The following is a 22,450-nucleotide window of genomic DNA, read 5'->3' as shown; positions in this document are numbered from 1 at the left end:
GGGGACGAGGACTACGAAGGAGTTGAAACTACAAAATCTGTTTGCTTTCTAGACTCCGGCACAATACTAGATTTCAATAATAAAAGATGGAACCTGACTTTAGTAACGCTGTGTGCTTCATTGACTGTAGCCATGTATTTTCTTGTCCCTATGATGGGGTCAGTCATTTTCCTTCTAAGACAAATTTTCACAAGTCACCCTTTCTTCCTGGATATGACACAGGTGAAAGGAATGACATGTTTTAACACTTGTCTCACTAGGCACGAATTAGGATACATGGAAACCGGAAGAAGTTAACTGTGTTTAATGATAAAGACCATGGGCAAAGGTAGTTCAGTCAGTCAATTTCTTGACTGACAAGCAGAAAAGCCGGGTGATTTGTGATTGTCATGGCAGCACTGGGGAAAGGGAGACAGGAAAGCCCCCGGGGCTCAACCCCAGTAAATCTAGTTGACCTGGTAAACTTCAGACCAATAAGAGAGCCCGTCTCAAGGGAGATAGATGTCTTCATTGTGAGAACATTGGGTTTTATTTTTTTATTTTTTTTAAACTTTTTTTTATTGAGAAAAGAAAAAAAAAAACAAATTTCCTCCTCCTCCCAGCCTCCCATTTCCCTCCCCCTCCTCCCACCCTTCTCCCCCTCCCCCCACTCCTCTCCCCCTCCCTCTCCAGCCCAAAGAGCAGTCAGATTTCCCTGCCCTGTGGTAAGTCCTAGGTCCTCCCCCCTCCGTGCATTTCTAGGAAGGTGAACATCCAAACTGGCTAGGCTCCCACAAAGCCAGCACATTACGTAGGTTCAAAACCCCGTGCCATTGTCCTTGGGTTCTCATCAGCCCTCATTGTTCGACATGCTCAGAGAGTCCAGTTTTATCCCATGCTTTTTCAGTCACAGTTCAGCTGGCCTTGGTGAACTCCCAATAGATCAGCTCCACTGTCTCAGTGGGTGGGTGCTCCCCTCGTGGTCCCGACTTCTTTGCTCATGTTCTCCCTCCTTCTGCTCCTCATCGGGACCTTGGGAGCTCAGTCCAGTGCTCCAGTGTGGGTCTCTGTCTCTGTCTCCATCCATCACCAGATGAAGGTTCTATGATGATATGCAAGATATTCGTCAGTATTGCTCTAGGATAGGGTCATTTCAGGTTCCCCATCCTCAGCTGCCCAAGGAACTAACTGGGGACCTCGGCTTGGGTATCTGGGAGCCACTCTAGGTTCAAGTCTCTTGCCAACCCTAAGGTGGCTGCCTTACCTAAGAACCGTGCTTCCTTGCTCCCCCATCCAACCTTCCTTCATCCCAATCCTCCCCCTTCCCCAAGCTCCCCCCATTCTCCCCCTCTCCCCCCTCTCTCCCCATCTCCCCTTACCCCCATCCCACCCCACCCCCAAGATCTCAATTTTCTCCCCGGCAATTTTGTCTACTTCCCATAGCCAAGAGGGCAACTATATGCTTTTCCTTTGGTTCACCTTCTTACTTAGCTTCTTTGGGATCACCAAGTGTAGACTCCGTGACCCTAGTTTATGGCTAGAAACCAATTATGAGTGAGTACATCCCATGTTCATCTTTTTGGGTTTGGGTTACCTCACTCAGGATAGTGTTTTCTATTTCCATCCATTTGCATGCAAAATTCGAGAAGTCATTGTTTTTTGACCACAGCGTAGTACTCTAATACGTACATATTCCACACTTTCTTCATCCATTCTTCCATTGAAGGGCATCTAGGTTGTTTCCAGGTTCTGGCTATTACAAATAATACTGCTATGAACATAGTTGAACAAATGCTCTTGTCATGTGATAGGGCATCTCTTGGGTATATTCCCAGGAGTGGTATTGCTGGGTCCAGGGGTAAGTTGATCCCGAATTTCCTGAGAAAACGAAACACCGATTTCCAAAGTGGTTGCACAAGATTGCATGCCCACCAGCAATGGATGAGTGTTCCCCTTCCTCCACAGCCTCTCCAGCAAAGGCTATCATTGGAGTTTTTTATTTTAGCCATTCTGACAGGTGTAAGATGATATCTCAAAGTTGTTTTGATTTGCATTTCCCTGATTGCTAAGGAGGTTGAGCATGACCTTAAGTGTCTTTTGGCCATTTGGACTTCCTCTGCTGAGAATTCTCTGTTCAGTTCAGTGCCCCATTTTTTAATTGGGTTAATTAGCATTTTAAAGTCTAGTTTCCTGAGTTCTCTATATATTTTGGAGATCAGACCTTTGTCTGTTGCGGGGTTGGTGAAGATCTTCTCCCAGTCAGTAGGTTGCCTATTTGTCTTGGTGACAGTGTCCTTTGCTTTACAGAAGCTTCTCAGTTTTAGTAGGTCCCATTTATTCAATGTTGCCCTTAAAGTCTGTGCTGTTGGGGTTATACATAGGAAGCTATCTCCTGTGCCCATTTCCTGTAGGGTACTTCCCACTTTCTCTTCTATCAGGTTCACTGTGTTCTGACTGATAGTGTGGTCTTTAATCCATTTGGACTTGAGTTTTGTGCATGGTGATAGATATGGGTCTATTTTCATTCTTCTACAGGTTGACATCCAGTTATGCCAGCACCATTTGTTAAAAATGCTTTCTTTCTTCCATTGTATACTTTTGGCTCCTTTATCAAAAATGAGGTGTTCATAGGTTTGTGGGTTAAAATTCGGGTCTTCTATATGATTCCATTGGTCAACTTCTCTGTTTTTATGCCAGTACCACACTGTTTTCATCACTGTAGCTCTGTAATAGAGTTTGAAGTCAGGGATGGTAATGCCTCCAGACAATCCTTTATTGTATAGGATTGTTTTGGCTATCCTGGGTTTTTTGTTTTTCCATATAAAGTTGATTATTGTCCTCTCAAGATCTGTGAAGAATTTTGATGGGACCCTGATGGGGATTGCATTGAATCTATAAATTGCCTTTGGTAGAATTGCCATTTTTACTATGTTGATCCTCCCAATCCAAGAGCAAGGAAGGTCCTTCCATTTTCTGGTATACTCCTCAATTTCTTTCTTCAATGCCTTAAAGTTCTTGTCAAATAGATCTTTCACTTCCTTGGTTAGAGTTACCCCAAGATATTTTATGCTGTTTGTGGCTATTGTGAAAGGTGAAGCTTCTCTGATTTCCCTCTCTGCTTCCATATCCTTTGTGTATAAGAGGGCGACTGATTTTTTGGAGTTGATCTTGTATCCTGCCACATTACTAAAGGTGTTTATCAGCTGTAAAAGTTCTTTGGTGGAGTTTTTGGGGTCGCTTATGTACACTATCATATCATCTGCAAATAACGAAAGTTTAACTTCTTCCTTTCCAATTCGAATCCCTTTGATCCCCTTATGTTGTCTTATTGCTATTGCTAGAACTTCAAGTACTATATTGAAGAGGTATGGCGAGAGTGGACATCCTTGTTGTGTTCCTGAGTTTAGTGGGATGGCTTTAAGTTTCTCTCCATTTAATTTAATGTTAGCTGTCGGCTTGCTGTATATAGCTTTTATTATATTTAGGTATGACCCTTGTATCCCTAATCTCTCCAATACTTTTATCATAAAGGGGTGTTGAATTTTGTCAAATGCTTTTTCAGCATCTAATGAAATGATCATATGGTTTTTTTCTTTCAGTTTATTTATATGCTGGATTACATTGATAGATTTTCGTATGTTGAACCAGCCCTGCATCCCTGGGATGAAGCCTACTTGATCATAATGGATAATTTTCCTAATGTGTTCTTGGATTCGGTTTGCCAGTATTTTGTTGAGGATTTTTGCATCGATGTTCATGAGTGAGATTGGTCTATAATTTTCTTTCTTGGTTGAGTCTTTGTGCGGTTTTGGTATCAGAGTAACTGTAGCTTCATAAAAGGAATTTGGCAATGACTCTTCTGTTTCTATATTGTGAAATACATTAAGGAGTATAGGTATTAGGTCTTCTTGGAAGTTCTGGTAGAATTCCGCATTGAAACCGTCTGGTCCTGGGCTTTTTTTGGTAGGGAGGTTTTTGATAACCTCTTCTAATTCTTCGCGACTAACAGGTCTATTTAGATTGTTCACCTGGTCCTGGTTTAACTTTGGTATATGGTATTTATCTAAAAAAGTGTCCATTTCCTTTACATTTTCCAGTTTTGTGGCATATAGGCTTTTGTAGTAAGATCTAATGATTCTCTGAATTTCCTCTGTGTCTGTGGTTATGTCCCCCTTTTCATTTCTGATCTTATTAATTTGCAAATTCTCTCTCTGCCGTTTGATTAGTTTGGATAGGGGTTTGTCAATCTTGTTGATTTTCTCCAGAAACCAGCTTTTTGTTTCATTGATTCTTTGGATTGTTTTCTGTGTTTCTATTTTGTTGATTTCAGCCCTCAGTTTGATTATTTCCAGTCTTCTACTCCTCCTAGGTGAGTCTGCTTCTTTTATTTCTAGAGCTTTCAGTTGGGCTGTTAAGTCTCCAATGTGAGCTTTCTCTGTTTTCTTTAAGTGGGCACTTAGTGCTATGAACTTTCCTCTTAGGACTGCTTTCATAGTGTCCCATAAGTTTAAGTATGTTGTTTCTTTATTTTCATTGAATTCCAGGAAGACTTTAATTTCTTTCTTAATTTCTTCCTTAATCCAGGTATGGTTCAGTAGTTGACTGTTCAGTTTCCATGAGTTTGTAGGCTTTTTGGGGGTAGCATTGTTGTTGAATTCTAACTTTAATCCATGGTGATCTGATAAGACACAGGTGGTTACTAATATTTTTTTGTAACTGTGGATGTTTGCTTTGTTACCGACTATGTGGTCGATTTTTGAGAAGGTTCCATGAGCTGCAGAGAAGAAGGTATATTCTTTCCTATTTGGGTGGAATGTTCTATAGATGTCTGTTAAGTCCATTTGATTCATTACCTCCATTAATTCTCTTATTTCTCTGTTAGGTTTCTGTCTGATTGACCTGTCTATTGGTGAGAGAGGAGTGTTGAAGTCTCCTACTATTAGTGTGTGCGGTTTGATGGCTGCCTTGAGTTTTAGCAATGTTTCTTTTATGTACGTGGGTGCTTTTAAATTAGGGGCATAGATGTTCAGAATTGAGACTTCATCCTGCTGAACTGTTCCTGTTATGAGTATAAAATGCCCCTCTCCATCTCTTCTGATTGATTTAAGTTTGAAGTCAACTTTGTTAGAGATTAGTATGGCCACACCTGCTTGTTTCTTAGGTCCATTTGCTTGATAAGCCTTTTCCCAGCCCTTTACTCTGAGTAGGTGCCTGTCTTTGTGGTTGAGGTGTGTTTCTTGTAAACAGCAGAATGTTGGATCCTGTTTTCGTATCCAATCTCTTAGCCTGTGCCTTTTAATAGGTGAGTTGAGTCCATTGACATTAAGTGATATTAATGACCAGTGGATGTTAACTCCGGTCATTTTTTTAGTCGTAGAGTTTGCGTGTTTCCCTTCTTTGATTTGTGTTGGTGAAGGGGCTCTAGATGTCTGAGTTATTGTGGTCATTGTTGGACTCCTTGGTTAGTGATTTTCCTTCTATTACTTTTTGTAAGGCTGGATTTGTGGCTGCGTATTGTTTAAATTTGTTTTTATCCTGGAAAATTTTATTTTCTCCATTTATAGTGAACGAAAGCTTGGCTGGGTATAGTAATCTGGGCTTGCATCCATGGTCTCTTAGTTTCTGAAGTACATCTATCCAGGACCTTCTGGCTTTCATGGTTTCCATGGAGAAGTCAGGTGTAAGTCTGATAGGTTTACCTTTATAAGTAATTTGGCCTTTTTCCTTTGCAGCTCTTAATATTCTTTCCTTATTCTGTATGCTTTGTGTTTTGATAATTATATGGCGAGGGGATGTTCTTTTTTGATCCAGCCTATTCGGTGTTCTGTATGCTTCTTGAACCTTCATAGGTATATCTTTCTTTAGGTTGGGAAAGTTTTCTTCTATAATTTTATTAAATATACTTTCTGGACCATTGAGCTGCACTTCTTCTTCTTCTACTCCTATTATTCTTAGGTTTGGTCTTTTTATTGTGTCCCATATTTCCTGAATATTTTGTGATGAGTGTTTGTTGGACTTGCTGTTTTCTTTGATCAGAGTGTTTATTTTCTCTATGGTATCTTCAGAATCTGAGATTCTTTCTTCTATCTCTTGTATTCTGTTGGTTATGCTTGTTTCTGTAGACTCTGTTTGTTTACTTAAATTTTCCATGTCCAGCCGGCCCTCTGTTTGTGTTTTCTTCTTTGCCTCCATTTCAGTTTTCAAGTCTTGCACCGTTTCCATTATCTGTTTGATTGTTTTTCCTTGGTTTTCTAGGGTATCATTCACTGATTTATTCAGTTCTTCAAACTTTCTGTTATATTTCTCATCCATTTCTATAAGGGCATTTTTTACATGCTGTTTAAGGGTGTCAATCACTTTCATGAAGTCAACCTTTTCTACTTCTTCTTGATTGAGGTGTTCATGTCCTCCCGTTGTGAGGTCGCTGGTTTCTGGTGGCTTCATGTTGCTTTTCAGCTTGTTGGGCGAATTCTTGCCTTGGCGTCTACCCATCTCTTCTTCCAAATGCTCCCTTATGGATCTTCTTTACCGGATCAGGTCTCCTTGCCTACCCAATGCTGGATCTCCCCAACGTTGTCTCTCCCCAACGCTGGGTCTCCCCAAGGCTGGGTCTCCTGGCGCCGAGAGATCAGGCCTCCGTGCTGATGGGCAGGTGACAAACAAAGCGCCTACCCTGCTTGGTGCAGGCAGGCCAAAGAAACAAAGGAACTCCAGCCTGCTTGGGTGACCCAGTGCCCAGACAGGCTGGGCTGGGTGATGTTATGTGCAGAAAGAGGGCGGTGGGGCAAAGTGGGGAGGGTTCTGGATGGAAGCTGGGTGGGTTAGGAAGAAAGAGGAGGTATGCAGGGAGTGGGGGCCCTGCCGAGAGCTCAAGAGGGATAGGGGGCCAAGGAACCTCTGAACTCCCCTTCCCGGGCTGGCGCCGCGGGGCCAGAAACTCACCCCAACGCTGGGTCTCCTGGCGCCTAGAGATCAGGCCTCCGTGCTGGTGGGCAGGTCGCAAACAAAGCGCCTACCCTGCTTGGTGCAGGCAGGCCATAGAAACAAAGAGACTCCCGCCCGCTTGGGTGCCCCGAGGATTCGGACCCAGTGCCCAGACTGGCTGGGCTGGGTGATGTTATGTGCAGAAAGAAGGCGGTGGGGCAAAGCGGGGAGGGTTCTGGATGGAAGCTGGGTGGGCTAGGAAGAAAGAGGAGGTATGCAGGGAGTGGGGGCCCTGCCGAGAGCTCCGAACATTGGGTTTTAAATTGAAAATCATGTATCCTTTAAGAAATACAAATTACGCATCTGGTAGATGGAAAAGCTGGTTTTAATTTGATTTCTTCTTGTTTCTTCTTCTTCTCTGGGATAAGATTTCAGAGACGCTCTCATCGAAGGAATTCCTGGACAACGCCTACGTGCTGGCGGTCCTGCTCTTCCTGGCCCTTATCCTGCAAAGGACGTTTCTGCAGGCATCCTACTATGTGACCATAGAGACTGGCATCAACCTCCGTGGGGCGCTGCTGGTATGTAGACCACAGGAACCTTTGTGTCTTGTAAATGCTGTGTACTGTGTATGGGTGAGACCACTAACAGGGAGGGAATGCCGCCACTCCACTTTGATTAATATTGTGACAGTAAACTTCTAGGAAATATTTCTTTAAAAATGTGTCATATAAAATAATGGACTTTATTGTAACATTTTCATATGTAAATTTCATTATTCTCTCTCTCTCTCTCTCTCTCTCTCTCTCTCTCTCTCTCTCTCTCACTGGTACCTTTCATCTCCTGAAAATAGCCCCTCCTGTTTCTGAGTCACACTTATTCACTTACCCGCTCCAACCTCCAACCTTTGAACCTTCTCTCCCTTCTCACAGCCCCTTTCCCCTCACTTCTCATAGACCCTCTTGGCTTCCAGGTCTATAGCTTCTACTTTATGAAAGAAACACGAACTTAATGTGTGGGGGAACTTTCAAAATAACACATTGAGAAAGATATTTCAAAAGCCTTGCGTTTACCATCCCTTTGTCTGTTTATTCATGAACATAATGTTTAAAGTTGAGTGTAGGTTTTAATTATAATCCTAGGAAATAGGAGTTCATATTTAAGAACATGATTAGTTTAAGAAGATAGAGATACTTGTAAATTTTCAAAAACTTAAAATAATTGTTTTTCTAATGGAAGTAACTAAATAGTGTTGGATTTAAGCTTGAAGGTTGGCATTCATCTTTCTCTTCTCCTCGTAGGCTATGATATACAATAAAATCCTTCGGCTCTCCACTTCCAACCTATCCATGGGTGAGATGACCCTGGGACAGATCAACAACTTGGTTGCCATAGAAACCAATCAGCTCATGTGGTTCTTGTTCCTGTGTCCCAATCTGTGGGCCATGCCTGTTCAGGTAGATCAATACACATAAGACACTCATTGGAAGGGGAAATAGAACAAGCAGAGATGAGAATGCTTGGCTCAGGAAGGCGTTTACTGTTCGAATGTTCTAGTGTCCTTCGGCCAGTTTTGTAGACAAGGAATATGAGACAAAGGAATGTGAGCAGGTTAAAAAAGTCTGATTTGGGATTACATTGCTTAAATTTCAGTGCCTGTGTGCCCCTTGCATGCATGGCTGTTGCGCCCCTCAAAGTTTGGCTTTTTTTAACTTTACAATGGGTAGACTACACATATCTTCTTGGCATAGCTGTGGAAGTTGTCAAGTTCAAATAAGTCACTGGGTCCAAAGAATTTAGAAAGAGGGTCTAACATTTCATAGCACCTAGTATCCACTGGCTGTTGAATTTACTATTCAAATCCACACCCAGGTTTAGACTCTTTCATTCTGTCAAACTCCCACCAGGGTTTCTGAACTAGAGTGATCACTTCAAAACATCTGATGGCTTTAACTGGGTAGTTGAAACATGACAAGCTGAAGTGCTATTTAGTTATACATTATATAAAATAGCATTTTAAGTGAGGCTTTTAAAATATGGGGTTTTCAGACCCCTGGATAAAAATGGCCAAAGAAACACTTTCAGATTTTTTTCTGGATTGCCATGTGGGGCATTTTTCATTATTTCAAAAGTCTCATCTTTAAATTGAAACTCACACTGTATCTATATTTATTAAAAGTACATAAAACAATAAAATGCAAGTTCTTAAATGTATTATTTATTGTTTGTTTTTAGTGGAAATTCAAATTCATAAAATACAAGTGTTTGAGCATAATGGAGAGCAAATATGGGCCCAGCCTCGGCTAGTTTAGCCAGCCTTAGCTATGCAGCAAGTTGGGAACCTCTCCCAGAAACCAAAAATAAAAAAGTGGATAAAAAAAAGAATAATGAATGCAATAAAGAGGCTTGAGAGTATTTGTAATTGGTTGGTTTTGTTTGTTTTGTTTGTTTGTTGGATTGGAGCGTATATATGTACTCTTAGCTGATCTTGAACCCACAGCAACCTTTCTGCCCACGGCTCCCTATTGTCTGAGGTTTCTGTCCTTCCCAGTTCCTGCAGTCATTAAGTCCCAAAGAAATCACTCAGAGGTCTGTCTACATTAACTATAAACTGATTGGCCCATTAGCTCAGGCTTCTTATTAACTCTTAAAACTTATATTAGCCCATTATTCTTGTCTGTGTTAGCAACATGGCTCAGTACCTTATTCAGCAAGGCAGTGACATCTTGCTTGCTCTGTGGCTGGGCCAGGACTGCTGAGGAATGGTCTTCCTTTTTCTCAGAATTCTCCTGTTCTCATTGACCCGCCTCTACTTGTCTGGTTGTCCCACCTATATTTCCTGCCTGGCTACTGGCCAATCAGCATTTATTTAAAATATAATTGACAGAATACAAACCATTGTCCCACACCAGCTCCCAAGTGCTGGGGGTCTAAAGGCTAGTGTCATCACACCCAGCTTTCTTCACAGGTTTGGTTAGTCCTAGCTTTCTTGTCTTAAATGACTTTTGGAGACACTAAGTAGGGAACTCTGTTCCCCAACAGCCCTCCTATTCTCATGTGAAATGCTGCCTGTACTTTCTTTCCACAACTTTGAAAATTTAGTACATTTCCAAGGGAACCTAGAATATAAAGGTTATGATGAGTGATAGCCTTTTCCACCCTTTAAAATCTTTTCAAGTTTACATCTGTGTTATATGGTCAAAAACAACACCAGGAGACTGTTTTGCAGCTTCATGTAAAAATCCAGCTTGACACCAGTTGTACAGATTGAAACACTAAAAATATATTCCCACCACTCAGCTGCACAAAGAAATCTTAGCAAAACACAACTGTCACCACTGAGTTGATCCCCAAATAAACTTTGTATGATAATTAAGATAATTAAGAGTGTCCATTATCACTAATGACATTCCCCCTGCGGCTGGCTCCCACAGTTCGCTCACGCTCTCTTTCTGTGCTCCCTCCCAGATCATAATGGGAGTAATCCTGCTGTATAATTTGCTTGGATCAAGTGCTCTGGTTGGTGCTGCTGTCATTGTGCTCCTTGCTCCAATTCAGTACTTCATCGCAACGAAGCTAGCCGAGGCGCAGAAGAGCACGCTGGTGAGTCACATCTTTGGAAACATGATTAGGGAACTGAGTAGTGCTGACTGATTTTCGTGTTTTTATAATAGAAGTTTATCCATTTCAATCTGGATAATTTAAAAATTGTATGCCTTATTCTGCCCTCCCCTCTCCTCCCCTGCCTTCTTCCTTCCTCTCCCCTCCCTCTCTCCCTCCCTTCCTTCCTTCCTTCCTTCCTTCCTCCCTTCTTCCTTCTTTCCTTCCTTCCTTTCTTCTCTATGCAACCCTGGCTGTCCTGAATTTTGCTATGTAGACCAGACTGGCCTGAATTGACAGAGCTCTGCCTGTTTCTGACTCCTGAGTGTTGGGATTAAGGCGTTACAATTAATGCAATTCCTGGCCTCATTTGTATTCTTGGGGAGGGAATATGTATTTTTATTACTGCAAAAATACTTAAATTTGGTATCTATTCATTCTACATAGCAAATTTCATACAAGCATTTAGTATATGTTGAATGTATTCTATCTGTATCACCCACAACCCCTCTTTTTCTCCCATTAAACTCATTTGTTTTGCTAGACAGTTCCCACATCACTTCCATGTTATTAATACATGGATGAACTTATGTATCTGTGTAAAACCTAGGACTCACAGTTGACGGAAAATGTGATCTTTGTCATTTTGAGTCTGATCTAATTTTCTTGTCTTGAGGATCTCCAGTTGACCCTGTCCTGAAAAGAGCATAATTTTGTTCTCCTTCATGGTGGACTCAAACCCACTGTGTGTGCATGCACTTTTTTTAAAAATCCATTTCCCTGATGGTGGGCACTTCAATCGGTTCCAAAACTCAGCTACCGTGACTGTATTGACATGGATATGCCAGTCTCTGGTGTGTCCACGTGGAGCCACGAGGGGCAGGATTGAAGGGTAGTGTAGCTGGGCCATGTGGTAGATATAGCTCCAGTCTTTTTGAAGAATTTCCACACTGATTTCTGTAGAGGCTGGGCAAGAACAACTCACAAAAGTCAGCCGGAAACTTGAGCCTTGACTGTCCTAGTCTCGCACTTTGAGAGTCACAGGGGGTAAGGTTTTTGGCCTTATTTGGTTTCATTTTGCTTTTTTCTTTTGAGACAGGTTCTCACTTTGTAGCTCTGGCTGTCTTGGAATCCACTATGTAGATTGGGTTGGCCTTGAACTCCCAAAGATCTGCCTGCCTCTGTCTCTCCAGTGCTGCAATTAGACGTGTGCACCATCACTCCTGGATGGGTCTTTTTTTGCTGCTGTTGATATTTCATGATATTTTTTATTTAAAAATTTTTAAATATTACATACTAGCCCTAGTTCCCTCTCTCTCCCCTTCTCCCACCCCAGCTTCCCCCATAACACCCCTATCTACTCCTCAGAGGGGGTAAGGCCCACTTGGGGAGTCAACAAAGTCTGGTATACCAAGTTGAGGCAGCACTTGCTGGATCTTTTTAAAAATAAAGCATACTTTGAGGCTACTGGGTGCCAGTTATGACAAGGAAGAATGAACCAAGCTGAGGTCACAGATCAGATTTGGTACATTTGAGGTTAAAGTCCTTCCAATGGTGACCTATCAGTGGCAGCCAATCCTACTGAGCGAATTCACAGTCACGTTGGCAAGGGGCGGGGGCAGACCAATTATTGACCTTTTCTGGCTTGAATTTACCATGAATTTATTTTACAAGGAATTAATCATCTTTGTTCACCAACTGAACCTCACAAGAAAAGTATGTCAACTAGTAATAATTGGGCTGCTTTGTTTTTTGACCCGTAACCTCAAAACTGTTATCAAAATATCTTAATCTGATATTATTCTAAGGCTTTGTTTCAGTGCCCAACATTAAGATTTAAAGAATTTAAGATAACTGAGTTACTGGGAATTAATTGTTTTTCTTAATCATTAGCCTAAGCCACAGTTTATATGGCTCCTTAATAGAAACTCATGTGTTCTTGCTGTGTGACACTTCCTTGTTCTATTTTTTATTCTCTGCAGCCTCTGTTTTATCAGAGGCAGGGACAACATTTTACCTATGATAATTTTTCCACTAAACTAACCTCTATAATGATCCCTTACTATATTTATTTAGTAAAGCCCCTCACTCATTAAAGTCCTATCTAAACTAACACTATTATTATATAAACTCATTGTTTCAGTTAAACAGTACAGTTTAGGGGGAAATCATCATCATAATATTCCTTAGGTAAAATGGCCCAGTAGAATGGGATGTTTCCATTAGATAAACACTACATTACAGGCAGTGGGGATCTCCCCACACACATTCACAGATATCGGAGGAAGATGGCAGTGGCAAGCATCTGAAGGCACAGCAGAAGCCAGACATTCTGGGGACTGTGGTCTTGGGACCTCGCCTATTCAACATTCACCTACCAGGGTTTTATTTCCTGGTGGGCAAATTCCCTGAAGTCAACTGCCATCTGCTGCTCCTCTAACCTGGCCACTAGTACAAACTACGCACCTTCACTTCACACTTGTTCTTCTGTGGTGGTGTTGAGGGGAGACGGCAGCCAACTGGAGCCATTGCACACTCAGTGCTAACACTCATACTTAGGTGCAGCTGTTACTCAAGGATACCGTGGGAATCTGAAGAACTACCTTTCATACACACTAAAGAAATAGAGGTGGATGTGCCTCTAGACGGACAGATATTTTGGAGTTATCTCCTTGGTCAGTTCTTCATTTTAAAGCTGAGGAAACTTCTTGCTTTGACAACATACATGCTAAAGCTGGAATGGTTCAGAGAGTGTGTGCATGGCCCCTGGACGTGGATGACACAAACTGAAGAAGCAGTCCATATTTTGTGTGCATTTATGTGTGTGTTTATTTGTGTATGTCCGTGTGTATGTGTGAGTGGCATGTATATATATATGTGACTGTATGTATGTGTGTATGTGTAGTAATTGGGGTGGCGGGGCTGCGTCCCCAGCACCCTGGCAGCCTGGCTAGCTCATACCCCGAAATAATTACACGGACACTGTATTCTTTTAAACACTGCTTGGCCCATTTCTATCTACCCTCTTCTAGGCTAACTCTCGCACCTGGACTAGCCCATTTCTAATATTGTATGTAGCACAGCTAGGTGCGCTTACCGGATGATTCTAGCCTACATCCATCCTGGGTCGGAGCTTCATCACGTGCGTCTGCCCAGGAGCTGGGAGCATGGCATCTCTCTGAGGCATCTGCTCCCGAGAGGAGAGCTGTCGAGTCTGAGCTCACTTCCTCTTCCTCCCAGCATTCTGTTCTGTTTACTCCTCCCACCTAAGTTTTAACTTATGAGGGCCAGCCAAGCAGTTTCTTTATTTTTTTAACCAATGACCTTCCTCCATCATGTATGTATGTGCTTATGCAGGTGCATGTGTAATGTATCTGTGTATGCTTGTGTGTGCACATGTGCAATGCATCAATGTGTATGTGTGAATGTGTGCGCATGTGCATGTATGTGCATATGCGTGTATGCATGCGTATGTGTTGTATATATGCATTTATGTGTGTGTCACAATACTAGGGAATTCTATCAGGAGAGGAGGGTATTTTATAGGAGAGAAGGTAGAGAGGGCAGTGAAATACATGCGGTAAGAAAGCAGAAAGCGGGATTGGTTGGGAGAGGAATGGGATCTGTTTGCAGGGGAGAGAGGACGTAAGGAGGGGAATAAACAGGAACACAGTATGACACATTTGGATGAAGAGTCCACGACAAAATCCATTACTTCAATATCAGAATGAATGGAGCAGAGATTGTGGCACTGGACTGAACAAAGCCTGGGACTTTCTGGTGTGATTAGCTGGAGAGCTACTCAGAACCAAGGCCTCCCAAGGGCCTGAGCATCTCTGGGTCCCGCCCACTTAGTGTAATTGGCTGCATCTTGCACCAAAGTTTTTTCCTTTGTCTTAAAGGATTATTCCACAGAGAGGCTGAAAAAGACCAATGAGATACTGAAAGGCATCAAGCTCCTTAAGCTCTATGCCTGGGAGCACATTTTCTGCAAAAGTGTGAAGGAGACAAGAATGAAGGAACTCTCCAGCCTCAAAACCTTCGCGCTCTACACATCCCTCTCCAGTGAGTCATCACCGCTCTCTGAGTGGCCAAGATGTACACAGTGTTGTGTCTGACTTATGAGCAGTGAAATGTGCTAGTCCTCAAAGGAAGCCCATTGCTGTCTATACATATTTACCCAATCTCCACTGGTCCACATGACACTCTTTACACTAAGAAGAAAAAGCACAAGGCTAATGTCTGGGAGACCTGAGTCTGGCTCTTTGCAAGTTGTTTTTGGCTGTGATACATCACATACTGAAATCCTTGGTACTTTTGTAAACTTTGTTTTAAATTGTTGATGTGTGGGGGCATGCACATTTTCAGCACATGTATGGAGGCCAGAGGACAGCTTCGTGGGGTGAGTTCTCTTCTTCCACATTTATGTGGGTGCCAGGAATTGAACTCGGGTTGCTAGCCTTGTGCAACAAGCACTTTTACCTGCTGAACTCTCACCCGGTCCTGTGAAAATGGTAATGATGTCAGGTGGTAGCTCCAGCTGAGAACTCTGATCAGTTACAGTTACGTCAGCTAGCTCAGTAAAACAGGAGCTATTTCTGAAGTTGATTTGACTATCTTGCTAATGTCCATCTCTAAATCATTTCAAAGCTCCCACTCTTGCTTATGTTATCTGTTTTGGAGGGAGCTTCTCATAGGCTTTCCAGAAGAGTAAATGAAGGAGGAGAAAAGCGTCAAGTGAAAGAAGTCAGACTTTATGGCCTCGCCATCTGCTTCCCTAGTGTGTTCTTGAGAAGGTTTACATACTGTTCCCATCTTTAGTACAAACTCAGAGTTGTCCAGAATAATGGGTTTACGTTAGTGTAGTTTATACATGCTTAGTCAAGTGTCACCCTCTCTTACTTGATTTGATTTGTGTGTTGTTTTGTTCTCAAAAGTCATTAATGACTTAGAAATTGGAAGGTTTATGCATTGGTTTCTCTCGAACCATAAATGACTTTAGATCATTGTGATGTTATTTGCTTCTGCTTTGAAATGGAATTATAGTCAACATTGAGGGCACATTCTATTTTGGGTGTCATGAGAAGTCTTTATACTCATTGGGTCTTGTATCTATATGACAATGATGCAAGATTTTGATAAAGCCCTGTGGTTTCCAAGAAGGATCCTAATGAACCATCATCTATCTGGCTTTACTATGACTCAAACACTAATATTTTTGGTGGCATATGGCCATAGCCCCAGCCTTTGGGAACCTAGGGCAGAAAGATTGCCTTGATGGTCAAGTCAGCCTGGGCTACATAGTGAATTCAAGTCCAGCCTCAGCTATAAAGTGACACCATGTCAATAAACAAAAGCAAAAATAAAAACAGGGCCTGAAGTTAAAAGCATTTACTGCTTTTGCAGAGGACCTGGTTTCGATTCCCAGCACCCACTGTGGCAGCTTACAACCAACCATCTGTAACTCTAACTCCAGAGAATCTGATGCCCTCTTCTGGCTTCCTCGGTCAGCTGCACACATATAATGCACATACTATGTACTCAGGCACAAGTACATAGGCATAAATTAAAAATAAACCAATCCATCTTTAAACAAAACAAGAAAAAAGAAAGAAGAGAAACATACTACACTAAACCCCTTTAGAGTTTTTGTCTAAAATTCTGAGTTGCCCCAGTCTTGACCCTGTGTTTATGGTTTAAGTAGGGGTGAAGAAATAAAATTATTTATTAACTGAAAGGTCTAAAAGTGAAAGCTAATAACCCCTATTGGACCCTGAGCATAAAGTGATGTCAAATTCTCATTTTTCATCTGCATAATAACCAAGTTTCAGTAGACCTAATAAACTCTAACCTGTACATGCTCTCAAAATACACATTTTAAAAATTCTAACAATTTGCCTCATCAAAGGATCCTTTTATCTGAATTCTGCTGCTTAGAGCTTTCTGGGTAAAATGTGTATGTGAGGGCTCACATAACCAGAGATGAGGAGAAAGCACCTGGGGAATATTGGCGAGTCCAGACAGAATGCTGCTAACATACTCTCCATTCTTGTCTTCATGGAGCATTAAAGTAATAGTGGATGATTAATTTAAGTGGGGAAAACGTTTGCACAGCGCACTGAAATAACACATTTGATTTCTTCCCGCAGTCTTCATGAATGCAGCAATTCCCATCGCGGCTGTTCTTGCAGTAAGACACTTTTTCTTGCTTTTAGATCGGTGCTCATGAATGACATCTCAGAGAAAATGTGTGGGTGGCCATGGCTGTTACTTCCCACATCACTTCCTTCTCTGTAGTTTCCAGTCCAATGGTTCTAGTCCAGGATTACTCAGCCCCAACAGCACGATACTTTGGCTTGGACAGTTCTTTGCTGTAAGGAGATATCCCTAGCATTTGTATAAATAGTGGTGTCCCTGGCTTCAAATTTACTAGATGTCAGTACCTTGCCCAACCTTGAAAATAAAACCTATTCCCAAATGTGGGTGAATGTGATTAAAACTAACAGTGATTGGAAAGTATCCATCTTCATTACAGTGGCCTGGTCTCATAATTCTTATAACAAAATGGTTCACATTAGCAATAAGGATGTGTTAAATAATTACATTCTATTTCTCTATATAGTGTTTAAAGATGAGAATAAGTCTTCACTGGAATGTGGCATTGGAATTTTAGTACAGTAAAGACCTTTAAATGCTAGACCACTCTCTTTGCTTAGAATAGCGACTCTGAGTTGCTTGGAAAGCATCTGGCTGGGTGTTGGGGACTCGAAGTTCTCTGTTCAGTTTATTCCTCCATAGACAGTAATTTGAGAGAAGTCACTATCCTGTTCTACAAATAGACTGTCTTGTCTGTCTTGCAAGTTTACTGCTAGGATTATGTGCAGATCACTGTGTCTTTACCTGTGGCTAGTATTGTCTCAGTCATGAATTTGGAGTCAATATTTTTCATGGTTCCAATGGACATGCTAGCACAGTAGGGTATGCTGGGATAGACTAGTTGAATGTCTGTGTGTGTCACTTTCTCCAGGACTTTCTAATAAGCCTTTTTGTATGTACGTGCAGACGTTTGTGACACATGCGTATGCCAGCGGAAACAGCCTGAAGCCTGCAGAGGCCTTTGCCTCCCTGTCCCTCTTCCATATCCTGGTCACGCCCCTCTTCCTGCTGTCCACAGTGGTCAGATTTGCTGTCAAAGCCATCATCAGGTATGCACTGAACTGTCTGGGTCTCTTTGCTTATTGATGGCGTGAATAATATGTGTCCTTGCTGGTGAACTTGCAGAAGTACAAAAGGAACCTTAAAGATGATTTCCACTGTTAGAAATTGAGTATGTTAATGTTCAGTGTTTTAGTTCATATGGAGCTGTTGTAGATTTTTGACTCCTTAGTTTTCTCCTTTATATTATTATACTTTTTTGTTATTTGAAACAATTTTTAAATTTAAATTATTTTTATCATATTCTTTACCTCCCCTAAGTCCTTCCAGATCCTTCCCTGACCTAACTATAAGTTCTTTCTAAAAAACAAACCGAAGTCCAATACAATAAGAAAAACAAAAACAAAAAAAACAATAATAAAACCACACCAAAAAGCACCAAATTGTATCCAAATAAACCACACACATATATACACACATACACAAACACACACACACACACACACACACACACACACACACACAACAAGAAACAAAAACCCAGGGAGGCCGCTATATGTTGGTCAACTGCTCCTGAACATGAGGCTATTCATAGAGTGGTTGATACACATGGTGTCATACTGTTGGAGAAAACTGATTTTACCTTTCTTAGTAGGTACAAGTGACAGTTCAGTTGTGGGCCTTTACCCCGTGGATAAGTTTTCATTCATTCATTTATTTTTAAAAATATAACAAAATAAAATAAAAGATAAAACAAAAACTATCACCTTGAAGTTGGATAAGACAAACCAACAGAAAGAAAAGAACCCAAGAGAAGGCACAAGAATCAAAGACCCACTCATTCACACACTCAGGAGTCCCATAAAAACCCTAAACTGGAAGCCATAATATGTACACAGATGACCTAGTGCAGACCCATGCAGCCTTGTGCTTGATGCTTCAGTCTCCGAGTGATTATGAGCTTGGCTCATGTTGATTTAGAGGGCCGTGATCTCCTGGTGTCCTCCATCCCCTCTGAGACTTACAGTCCTCATACATCCTTCTCCCCAGGGTTCCCTGGACTCTGAGGGGAGGGAGTTGGTGGAGACATTCCATTTGGGGCTGAGTGTTCCAAGGTTTCCCACTCTCTGAATAATGTCTGGCAGTGAGTTTCTATATTTGTTCCCATCTGCTGCAGGAGGAACCTTCCTGGCCATGCCACAGTCCGTTCTTTAGAAGCAGTCTGATTTATTGAACAATTGGCCTTCTACTGGGCATTTAGACTGTCTTTCTTCCCCCACCCCCACATGCTTGATATCAAGGCAAACTCTCCCATTTATCTCTGCAGTCTTCTCTGGTGGTTGCTTCGGTCAGATTTCTCTAAGCGATGGTGCTAGTTTTGGTGGTATCATAAAGGTTCTTGATGAAGATGGCAAACATGCTTTTCATCAAATTGACATAGGTCAAAGCTTGCATGTATATTTAATGTCTATGATGTGGTCATCATGTTTCGTGGAAGCTTCACCGACTGTAAGTGTACCAGCAGGGATGGAATATTTTTGAATCAACAGAGTATGCTGTATGGATTTTAGTTAAATTGGCCAAAAAGAAAAGTAATAAGGCCAGTTCCTACTTTTTGAAAATAGAAAGACTTGAAACTTTTCTCTTTTAAGTAGGCTTCAGGTCAGGGGAGACTTTGTCTTGGTTATAATTTCCCATAACGAACAGCTACAAAAGTAGGTGTCATAAGACGGTGGCCATTTCTTGTTTCTTCCATTAGTACCACACACACACAGCTATGTTGACAAGACAGCTCGTGCCGTCTGTGTCTCCACCTGCTGTTCTCAACCATATTATAAACAAGCCAGTCTGGAAGTCATATGTTACTCTCACTTCACAATCTTTATATGCCTTATAGAATCTTTGCATTTACTGCAAATGGCTTTTGTCACGTTTATATATGACCTTTGAAAGATATGTCTACATGTTTGAACCCTGAAGAGAATATGAGCCCTTAAGGGTGCATTCCACCATCAACAGCAATGTAGAACATTTCAAAATCAAACAATTTCCACAAGGCACATACATAACTGAGAAACCTAGCATTTGATGTTCAGTGCATTGGTTGTAGGCAATGCTTTATAGCGACTTGCCAGTGACTAAATACCAGGTAACAATTCAATGCAGATGAGCTGTTCTGAAAAGTGGCAGGTTATGAGGGGGTGGGTGAAGGAGATGGAATCCTAAGAGAGTTTCAGTCTTCTCTGAGCCAGGCTCTCAGTAACTGTTCCAGAGCTGCTGGGCTTTGGAGCTCCGACCCTCTGACCTCGGCTACCCTCGTTTCTTTTTCCATTGTTCTGCCTTTGGATGGCTTACATAGATAGACCGTAGCTCGAAGTCAGCCTTCCAAATTAGGCAGCACTCTGGAAGGGAAGCCACTTCAAACAATAAAATTGATAAATAGCCAGCGTCTGCTATTTTAGTCCCTATTTTCATTTTCTCCATTTAACGGCCGTCCCTTCCATGGTTGCAGTCTTAATTAACTGAAACTTGACTTTGCACTAGAAGTCGAAATAAAAAGCAGTCTATAACTCATAACATATCATGCTTTTGAAACAAGGAGCTTGCCAAGCATTAAAAGGACTTTGACAGTTGATTTGAAAAAGATGAAAGGGGCCCTTCCTCAAATCTAGCATTACAATCCTGCAAGTAAATCTTAGTGCGGTGGAAGGTGGTAATGCCCTCTGTGGATTTCTCATCACCCTCTTCCTTTATCCATCCTGGGGAAAAGGTATTCGCCAGTTTGATAAAGCCCAGTGTACTTTCAGGGCCCCCAGCCAGCTTCCCCAAGCCACAAGCCAAACAGAATGTTCTTCTAAAAGCTCACTTCTCTAAAATGACATTCAGCGTTGATTTGCAAAGACATCCTACATAGACGGTGGGTCAACAGAAGTGGCCAGACTTTTTTCCCACTGGGTTCTGGTTCTGGGAACGCAAAAAAGTATTTTCCCAGTGTTGATTGGCCTCTGCATTTGCTTCAATGCCTGGGAACCCGTGACCAATCTCAAATGCCAGTTGGCTTGCAGTGAGCTGAGCTGCCTGTTTATAGCCGGAGACTTTGGTCAGCTGATTTTGAAATCTCCTCTTCAGGACTCTAGAAGTCACAAGTTCTTTACTGGATTCTTAAATATATTAAGACACTTGGTGGATTGGAATGGGTTGAACTTCTGCTATGTATGCATGAGAGAAAATGAGAAACCTCTTCACTGGAGGAATATGCAAGGCCGTATAGAATTCCCAGCTCCAGGACAAGTCCCACACTTTCTTTTGAAAGAGTTGTTATCAATATCCAGGTAGCCTTGTTATGTTCATTGGGTAGATCATGTTCACATGCACACATGCAATGTACCTGTTAGTATGTTTATAACAAAATGGAACAAAGAGGCACATGTGGCCCAGGTTGTCTTGGCTCAGCGTCTAACATCCCACCGTCACTTGCTATTTCAAATTTGACTCTAGTTCCAGGAGATCCAACATCTTCTTCTGGCCTCTGTGGATGCCAGGCATGTAGTGATGTACAGATGTACATGCAGGCAAAATACCTCTACACATAAAATTAAAATTAAAAATTAAGGTTCTTATAAAAGGAGCAGGCATGGTGACACAAGCTTGCAATCAAGGACTTGGGAGGTAGAGGTAGGAGGATCAGGAGTTCAAGGTTATACTCTGCTCCGAACTGAGCAACTTGGACTCCCTGAAACTCTTTCTCAAAAACAGAAAGTATTTGAGATTTGAGCAAGAGTGATTTTTTTTCCAGAATGGTAAACCTTATTCTCCACTTTCTTAGAAATAATTTATGTGTCTGGCCCTTCTGGAGCAGACTATGTAGTATTCCTTATCGGTATTTAGTATTTGATAGGTAATCTAGTGACTATGTCCAAAGACGTTAGTTGCCAAAGGAGAGAAAAACATTATTAAAGAACCCTCTCATTTTCAGGGGAAAGTAACAACAACAAACATTGTTTTTTCTCTCGTGTGCCTCTCAGAGATGTTTCTGCTCAGCAAGTCTCCTACATCACCATCTATGAAATAGATAATTACTGATACTCAATCAAGCATGCTTATACTTTGGCCTCTGTATTTCAGTTAACAAAACTTTATAATCTCTATTTAAAAAAACATACAACTACCAGCCACAAAAATTAATTATTCTTAATTACTGTAACACCTGTTCAAGGTTTTCAAGTTGCACCTAAATGTCCAACATATTTGAAGGGTTGGGATGGCGATTCAGAGGTTAAGATTACATACCATTCTTCTAGACAATCCACAGTAAGTTTCCAGCACCTGTGTTAGACAACTCACCACCTCCTGTAATTCCAGCTACAGGGGACCTAACACCCTCTCCTGGCCTCCCCTGGCACCTGTCCTCCACTTGCGTACCCATAACAGACACATAATCAAAGGTAAAATACATATTTTTTTTCAAAAACCAAAGTAATGTGACTATGTAAAACTGTAAGCACTTCTGTCAGTTCCCTAAACAAATGAGTCATTAGTGAAATACTGAACTTAGAAAACAGTGATGAAGGAAGGCCAGTAAGCTTGTTTGTATCAAACATGCTGACTTTCAAATCCTAGGCACAAAGTACTTATTGTTCAACTTCAGATATGTTGTCTGACTGTATCTGAGGCTCAGTTTTCCCATTTATCAAATGAATACCGTAATATCACTTGCGTCTGAAGGTTGATAAAATCACGACACTGCATAGAAATGGCCCAGAACCCTTTCTAAATCAGGTAGATCTATTTT

The 22,450-nt window shown here is 41.6% G+C and overlaps 1 protein-coding gene across 4 annotated transcripts in view; it reads left to right on the top strand.

Annotated features, from left to right (window-relative positions):
• Abcc9 (ATP binding cassette subfamily C member 9) overlaps positions 1-22,450 on the top strand; it is a 138,113-nt gene that overhangs the window by 29,519 nt on the left and 86,144 nt on the right. For all 4 annotated transcript variants that reach the window (XM_041633954.1, XM_041633944.1, XM_041633961.1 and 1 more), the window contains exons 9-14: positions 7,332-7,484; positions 8,205-8,360; positions 10,372-10,506; positions 14,406-14,568; positions 16,653-16,693; positions 17,566-17,708. In XM_041633954.1, the coding sequence (XP_041489888.1) occupies positions 7,332-7,484; positions 8,205-8,360; positions 10,372-10,506; positions 14,406-14,568; positions 16,653-16,693; positions 17,566-17,708 (791 nt within the window). The remainder of the gene's footprint in view (positions 1-7,331; positions 7,485-8,204; positions 8,361-10,371; positions 10,507-14,405; positions 14,569-16,652; positions 16,694-17,565; positions 17,709-22,450) is intronic.

The sequence above is a fragment of the Microtus oregoni genome, unplaced genomic scaffold, assembly GCF_018167655.1.
Source record: "Microtus oregoni isolate MIOR12 unplaced genomic scaffold, Mior012 000002F_ref0000024, whole genome shotgun sequence".
In the NCBI taxonomy this organism is placed as follows: Eukaryota; Metazoa; Chordata; class Mammalia; order Rodentia; family Cricetidae; genus Microtus; species Microtus oregoni.
This window is presented reverse-complemented; position numbering and strand designations above follow the sequence as displayed.